The sequence below is a fragment of the Ostrinia nubilalis genome, chromosome 1 (genome assembly GCF_963855985.1).
Source record: "Ostrinia nubilalis chromosome 1, ilOstNubi1.1, whole genome shotgun sequence".
Taxonomy (NCBI): Eukaryota; Metazoa; Arthropoda; class Insecta; order Lepidoptera; family Crambidae; genus Ostrinia; species Ostrinia nubilalis.
The window spans coordinates 11285210-11294164 of NC_087088.1; the positions used below are offsets into that span (position 1 = coordinate 11285210).

Sequence of the window (8955 nt, forward strand, 5' to 3'; positions counted from 1 at the left end):
AATTTTAGTAAAATAAAAAAAAGAATAACTAAAAACTTCAGTCTCTAAGGATTACTTTCAAAGTAACGTTCTAGTTTGCAAATATTTAAACTTTAGACAAAGTGCTGCAACTTTTTACTCTAGTTGAAAACAGTCTTACTAGCCTTAAACATGATATTTTTCCTTAAATATTAGATATCATACGTACCTATCCTTGCTAAGTAGAGCCACTGTCAAGTGATATGTAATAAGTAAAAACACCCCTCTCTTTTTGCATCAAGGGTTAAAAATCAGCTAAAATACAAAATTAGTTCTTAACCCTTAAGTAACATCCTTATTTTTGGTTACACATTGAACACCCTGGGGTAAAAAATTACCCCAAACGGAAATTGGAAAGTTTTATGTAAATATTTAAAATCAATTCAATTTCTGATTTAATTGTATTAGCGGGCTCACTATATTATACGGTTGTTTTAAAGAAAACGTCTATCTAGCGTAAAAAAACATTTTAAATAAATCATAACAAAAAACAAAGAATTTTTCATTTACAAATAGTCTCCACAATTGTCTTCTAGAAAAATCTTGGAAAGTTATTGCGGCAACCAAAAACTTACACTAATCGGATATCGAATAAATGCTTTGTACACATTTTAAACTCAAAGTTAAATAAAACGAAAATTTCTGGATTTATAACAAAGCAAAATAAAAAAACTTGATTTTTATAAAATTATGAAAAAAATATGTTTTATCTTATTTTATTCCTAATAATTATTTTCAAAACACATGAAACACACTGAAATATTACATAATTATCACTTTCGAGCTCTATTTCTATGGCAAATTTATGAATGCTCTGTTCTGAGGGGATGTCTTCAAAGTTCGAAAAGTATCATGTAAATGAAGCTCTATTTATCTTTCTGCATTCTCGAGACAACGTGCTACTTGATCGTCATATAAATATTTATTAATTTTCTTTAAATATTATAAAAACCTGATGATAACATGTCAGGTGATGATAAATTAAAGCATGCGTAACTAACACCCTGGGGTAAATTTCTACCCCACCTACCTGTAAAAGCCAAACGGATGATTTTTTTCGTATCCCGCGTTTACGAGCTTAAAGCACACGCTCTGCATTGAGAATACACAAAACAACAATGCACTAGCTTCGCTTGAAAAAAAGATATGTCAATTTTTATGCGCCTGGGGTAAAAAAATACCCCACGGTGTTACTTAAGGGTTAAGTGCTAAAAATAAGTACATCTCTTTTAGTTCTTAGCTACATTCGGTATTTAAAAGCTCAAACTCCCACAGGGGGCTCCCCAACGTTGCCTCTCGGACTGCCGCCCGCGCTTTACACCGGACTACGCGGCTGCGTCGCCAGCGTAAAGGCCAGCGGCCGACACATCGACATCAGCGCGCCCATACGACCAGCGACCACGATACGACACTGCGATTGAACGATTATCACGAATTCGGTGGTTGACTGTGTGGTGTAAAGACCGTTCTATATTTGAATTTGAAATTTGGACAGTAAAATGTTTTTCACACCAAGGTAAAAGACCTTTTTTAATTGGTATTTTAAAAATGGAACTTTTTTGTTTCTTGCCCAAATATAAAATGTGTTTTTGTCATAGATAATTATCACACAGCCAACTACCCCATTTTTAAATGGAAAAAGTCATTGTAAATGTAAAACTAACGTGAGATACTTAAAGTATTATCTAGCTTTGCGTTCTAGCATTTAAAAGTACCTGTTGAAGTACCTACCGATACATATCTGTTCCGTTCGGTTAAACTGTTTATCGTCAAAGAGATATCAAAAGAGATGAGTACTGGACGTGGAAAATAAGTATTCATATCTTTAACCAAAATAATATGTTGCCATAATACATTATGTTGTAGTTTTAGGTTTCGAGGTGCGTTTACATGGACTTATTTTCCGGAAAATTGTCGGAAAATTTCATGTTTCGTAAATCTGCAGGGATATCAGCGGAAAATCGGCCTGTGTAAACGCACCCTGGATAGGGTATAACCAATTTTATCTTTGTAAATCGGTGCTCGGATTACACATCAGAGGTATAATAAAAAGAGGATTATAACCAGTACGTAAGTACAGAAAAATGAAAAAAGACTCTCAATATTTTGTTGTTATTACTAGCAAAAATATATATTATCTAGATAGTAGTGTTAGCCTGTTAGTTTTCCTTACGTGAAGCAAAATGGCTGAAATGTGGTAAGATAATTTTTAATATTTTTTCAGTGTTAAACGGGCTTTAATACCAACATTCCAATTTTCCTATATTTCGTTTTTGAAGTGATATAACGACAAGTGAGAGTTTAATTTACGCCTTTTTTATTCCACTTAAATCATTCCTTTTTACAATAAAATATATTTTATAGTAAGAGACAGTGCCATAGTAATTGTACAGTAGCTACATTTTTAGTTTTACAGCCATAAACTTAGATAAGGATAATTTAAACATTCCCTTTTAAAACACAAAAGTATAATTTGCAATAATAGGTAACTTATTTTTAAATCAATTTCCGATTGTACAAATTCACTCTCAATGGTTTAATTTAGCCATTACATTTATATTATTTACCTATCCCGTAATTTAGTTATTTATTTATGCCATTTTTTGTAATATAATGTACATAACTTAGAATAGGTTTTTTTACAAGCCGCTTTTCTTTTACAATGAACCGAAAAAATCTATCAATATAAATAATGAAATTGTCAAGTAACAGCTCTAGGCAGATGTTTCATATGTTATGTACGAACGTTTGTTATAAGTGAAATATAACGAATTTGAAATTTATTTCTAAGCGTGTATATTAACAATCCTTAATGTTATGTATAGAGAAATATTGATAGCCTAGATCAAATTTAGGTAATTTCGTTCGAATTTTTTTACACGCTAATGCGAAGCGCTCTTAAATAAATTTAAAATGCTAAGTTGTCTTTTCTACATTTCGTCTAGTGGACTATTTGTAAAGTATTATACCTAAATACTAATTAAAATAAAACAATGACAATATTAAAATATGTATATCAACATGGCGTTAGAGTTACGTTTTTCGTGTTAGACTCGCTTCGTGTTCAACGGAACATATCCTGATTAAATGATATTTAGGTACACCCTACTCGGACTCGTTCGGAGCAAGACGGGTGAGTTGTGGTACGAATAAGGTGTCTGTTCTGTAACTACGCTAAGTAAGGTTTCTTTAAAAACTACGTGTTCTCTATTTCAACTTTCGTTCTTCATTTGTTTTTTTTTTATAAAAAGTTTATTTTGAACTCTAAAATTGAAACTGAAACGTATTCTAGAATACAGTAAAAAAGCTAGCGTTCCAAATTCAAATCTAGCTTCAATTCCGGTTAAGCGTTCATATAGGATTTGCAATCCGCACTGGCTTCGATTGCGTACTGTTTTTATATTTTTTTCTTATTTACTATTTCATGCGCGATGCAATATTTGTGAACGTCAGAATGGCGGGTGTATGATCATAGAAATATCAAAATAAATACGATTAATTAATACCTGAGGTGTACCTTGGTGTACCTTTAGTTATTTATTTTGTACTTCTCTAATATGGGAGCAATTACAATTGCAAAATGAGCCGCCAACCTGATATCAGGTTGGCGGGTGTATGCTGAAATTGGACGAAACAGGTAAGTTATGGTTTTCTTATATTTATCATTATTTAGTACCTGAGATGTACCTCACAAAAAATGAATATGAACCAAATGCGACGAATAATTAAGGAGAAAATCGATACGAAAAATTTGATGTCCACCTTTTTTTGATGGCCACCATTTTTTATAAGAAGTTAGAAAGTTGATACCGACACAGATAATACATACCGTAGTATTTTTAAAGTCTGTTTTTTATGGCACGCACACTTTTGCATTTGCCAACGCCATTAATTTGCTAAAATCAAAAAGTTAGTATTGATAGTAGCGCCCTCCTGCAAATGTCATAAATAAGGTTGTCCAACGTGGCAACAATCGGAACTAATAATCGAGACATCGTCTTCCTCTTCTTCAAATTTTATTCTCTTCTTTTTTTCCTCTCCTGTCCTTCTTCTGTTTCTCTTATTTGTAAAATAAGAAGAAATAAGACGAAAAAATAAAGAGATAACAAAAAAAGATGAGAAAAGAATAAAAAGATACAAGGCAAAAAAATAAGAAGATAATAATAAGAAGAAGAACGTGAGAAGATGAAGAGTCGAAGAAGAAGAGGAAGAAACAAAGAAGAGAAACAGAAGAAGAAGAGAAGAAGAATAGAAGATGAAGAAGAAGAGATGAAAAGAAGAAAAAAATAATATTAGAAGAAGAAGACTGTCCCGATTATTAGTTCCGATTGTTGCCACGTTGGACAACCTTATTTATGACATTTACAGGAGGGCGCTACTATCAATACTAACTTTTTGATTTTAGCAAATTAATGGCATTGGCAAATGCAAAAGTGTGCGTGCCATAAAAAACAGACAAAAAATACTACGGTATGTATTATCTGTGTCAGTATCAACTTTCTAACTTGTTATAAGAAATGGTGGACATCAAATTTTTCGTATCGATTTTCTCGGTAATTATTCGTCGCATTTGGTTTATAATAATATATTTGTGAGGTACATCTGAGGTACTAAATAATGATAAATATAAGAAAACCATAACTTACCTGTTTCGTCCAATTTCAGCATACACCCGCCAACCTGATATCAGGTTGGCGGCTCATTTTGTAATTGTAATTGTTCCCGTCTTAGGGAGGTACAAAATTAATAACTAAAGGTACACCAAGGTACATCTCAGGTATTAAAAATTCATATTTATATTATTCAATTCTGTGACCATACACCCGCCATTCTGACGTTCACCAATATTTAGTGCGAATAGATGGATGAATCGCTATGCATATTGGAAACACAACTTCGTACCGCAATTCATTGTTAAAAGAAAACCGTGGAAATTATATAGTTGTTACGTGCTTGATAGATGCTTCACATCTGTATGATATTGACTTCGAATGAGCGGAGTAGGGCTCTCAGCAATAATAAACTAATGATACCTCGTATCACTGGTTCTAACATTATCTTCCAGTCCAATTTGTTACGCAATGTGTGTTTTGATGTAACTATCTTAGTTTAATGAATACAAAATGATAAATTAAATGAGACTGCAAACAGTAAACTTTTGTTTCATTTATCATACAAATCTCAAATATTTTTCAATGAGGGTGAAAATAATAAGTTTATCATGTAGAAATAGTAAAGAATAATCTGAACCTCTGCCTCTGTCATTTATTCACCTAAGTATTTAAAGTTTAAAATTCTGCGTGAGTTTGCTGAAAAAGCTTGTTTTTGTGTAGAGAAATCAGCTTATTGTTTCATCATTTCAGTTAACAAAACCAACAAAAAATCCCGCAGTAAGTAAGTAACTAATCCCTAATTAAAGTCTTTGTAAGTACCTATTCTGATCAGATAATAACCTAATCCAATATCTGGAATTAGGCTTAGGTAAGTATATAAAATCATTTCGTTTAAGTATATTCATGAGACATAAACATAACCCTAGTGTTCACGACTGATTAAACGCGACCCGAACTCGTAAAGTCTTAAGAACGTGTCTTATCAAGTTCTTGATCAGAAATTTATGGATAGTAAATTAGTTAACTGTTAAGCCGACCGTGTCCTTGTAGAATGGCGGTGGGTGCCGCGAATATTACAAACGGCCTTCTAGCACGAAACCTTTTAATTTAATGACCTATTGTAGCCCAATGGAGTAGGCTAAAGTATGCTTAAGCCTGTTTGAACGATCGTTGCACTGACAGGTGTGGAATTCAAGAGCAATCAGCCTTTAACGCTCAGATTTCAGTCGTGAAAATATCGGACTTCAATATGCAATAAAAATGACGAGATTATTTATGGTCATCTCAAATGTGTCGTAAAACGAACAGATTAGAGATTAAGACGAATTTTTGCACGAAATCACTTTTTCTGCTTTCAACTATTTTTCGCGGGACGGATTTTTTCACGATAACACTGTTCGTGCAAAAATTCGTTCTACGAAAAAGTTGGTTTGCATTAGGTAGGTGATCTAATCGGGAAATACTAACTCCACGCGACTGTTTCTGAGTTTATCCTGCACGATAGGACCAGGCCAATATTGTTTAATGTTTTAATTTAAACAATAGTTATTTTTTCTGCGGAATGATTCTTTCTAGTAGGTCTGTGTGGCATAAGTAAGTGGCGATTTAGATTCGATAAAGCTGTAATTTTATTGCATTTTGTTAAAATTTGAGGACGTAACAAAGATATCACGATCTGCACTGATATGTTTCGGAGCTAAAGATAAATCTTTCTAAATCTTTTTAAACAGTCTACAACTTCAAAATAAGTCGCTTGAAACACTTATTGTTTGCTTAATAAAATTATATCTAAAACAATTCAATTTATACGACAATTGTAACGCAATATTCGCAGCCATAAAACTAGGCACAAGGAAACAGATTGATATATCATCTTACGCAGACCCGCCTCTAATCTCAACTAGGCTGAATTATGGTGTAGAAAATATCCTCTCATTCTTTGCATAAGCTATAAATCACGTGGGCCACCGGAATCCCTCGAGGCATTATGAAGGGGAAAAATAAGCAATAGATATTAAGCATGAAGTATAATGCGTGTGGGAATATTCCAACAACCCTCAAAGATGTTGAGGTGCAAAGAAGCGACTTTTGTTTCTATCCACTTGTGAATTAAGTATCCCCAATTTTCTACCTCAGGGAAAACAGGCTGCTCTCCGTAACTCCATTTGAATGTACAAATTGAATGTAGAAAGACAAAAGTCATGTGAAACCTTGTATTCCCGAAGGATAAGGCTTCAGTCGAAACACGTCCTTTCTTTCTTAGTTTGATTTCAGAATGTGTATCTTTTTAACGATTTATTGTTAGAATAAAGTTGGGGAATGGAAAAGGAGACTTGGAAAAGGCGAAATGAAATCATAAAAACATCGCGTGTTTGACGTTGGCAAAGCTTTTATCACTTTATTAAACGCTGAAATGGTTTAGCTGAAACAGAAAGCTTACAGGTGTAAAAGAGTACGAGTTTATTATTTTTCAGTTCCCTGGGAACAGTATTGAGAGCGTTCAAAATGCTATGAAACAACCTGTCACGATTTTACTTCTACGAAATCCCAACTAATATTATAAATGCGAAAGTAACTCTGTCTGTCTGTCTGTCTGTCTGTCTGTTACGCTTTCCCGCTTAAACCTCGCAACCGATTTTGATGAAATTTGGCATAGAGATAGTTTGAGTCCCGGGAAAGAACATAGGATAGTTTTTATCCCGGTTTTTGAAACAGGGACGCGCGCGATAAAGTTTTTCTGTGACAGACAAAATTCCACGCGGGCGAAGCCGCGGGCGGAAAGCTATATTAAATAAAAATAATATGTAGGTACACAATATGTAGGTCACAGGCACGATATTTTAAGCACGTCAAATAAGGGTTGGGTTTTTTCCATTTGGCTACGGAACCCTAAAAAGTATGTTCTTCGAGTTACATAAAGCAAGTTAGCTAAAATTCAATTTAATAAAAAATTGTCTTTACCCAAAACAACCCCAAAACTCAAAGTTTTTGAGGCATGACATTAGGCGGTCGATCGCTCACGTATTTTTCATTCAATCGCGTATAAATATCAGTGAGGTGAGCATGAAGGTATATGTGAACAGATTCCCGTCTCCCGCGGGATTTGTATCTCGTCCCCCGCAGTGGGGAACGTGTCTGGAATACACAGGCGATTCCTGCTTACACGCCAGCGACCAGGCTTTGAGCTGGAGTAATGCAAATATGTATAACCGTGAAAGGTAATATTATCAACTATCACGTTTACAAAGGTTAGCGGGCAGAATGTAAAGCAGTTTGTAATACCTATTGTGTTTGTATTCAGATGTTGGATTGTCACAGTTTTACGGATAAAGGCGTGTTTAGCTGAACAGTTAGAGGTAAGATAGCCAGTTCCTCTGTGGTTGAGGATTCCGGGTGAAGCTCGCTTCCACCTTCGGCCTGATCATCACTTACCATCAGGTGAGATACTGGCCAAGAGCTTCCTCGTTGTGGATAAAAAAAACATTAGTATCTTATGTACCTACTCGTTGTAAAAGGTGCTATTTTGCAGTAAAAATTGATGTAGACAGCTATAGACGGCACTTTCAAAAAATTCGCTGATGGTCTTCCTAGAACACCTAGATGCGGGAAAAAAACACGTTGAGAACTCAATATGAAGTGTAGTATCACTTACAGTTAAAATGATGTGGAACCCCTGTACCATTCGGCAGTATGATTGAAATTAGATACAATTAAAAAGCTCCATTTATCACAAAATCTGACAGAATCTATATTATTAATAGTTAAGTAATAATAGTAAGTAATAAAAAATAAACGCTCACTTTCCTGCGGTGACGACATCGAATAAAGAAAGGAGTTATGAGAGGAAGAAAATAAATCGGCCTTGATATATTGTCCCAGAGGAGACCCACACGAAATGAGCCCCGCTGAATTACGGCTCGACTGGATCTGTACCAGCAATTTGCATGAGTAAATAAAGATTTGTTTATATTTAACAAGCCCATTCAAATTTTATTGTTGGGGCCCACCGCATTTCAATAAACCCTAAAGATAAAATGATGTTTACTATTACGATCAGTTTCGTTATCAGAAAATTTCAGCTTCATAAAAGGTTATATTGATACGGGATGGTAATCGATTCCAAATATATACAATTAATTAGTAGTTTTGATTCATTACGAGGGATAATTACGATCGTGTTAATGAAGCTTTATTGTAAAAACATGATTACAACTGTACGAAATTCGCACGTACCTACTCGTACATTGTTGTTGATAACCTGACATTTGTGATTATTTATTGTGCAAAATTCAATTTAGTTTTTCGTAGAAATAGGTAATTAAAA

The 8955-nt window shown here is 34.1% G+C and overlaps 1 protein-coding gene across 2 annotated transcripts in view; it reads left to right on the plus strand.

Moving 5' to 3' along the window:
* LOC135072035 (agrin-like) overlaps positions 1–5173 on the plus strand; it is a 224014-nt gene extending 218841 nt beyond the window's left edge. For both annotated transcript variants that reach the window (XM_063965963.1, XM_063965972.1), the window contains one exon: positions 1294–5173. In XM_063965963.1, coding sequence (XP_063822033.1) covers positions 1294–1439 — 146 coding nt within the window. In that variant the 3' untranslated portion in view covers positions 1440–5173. The remainder of the gene's footprint in view (positions 1–1293) is intronic.
* The last annotated feature ends 3782 nt before the right edge of the window (positions 5174–8955 follow it).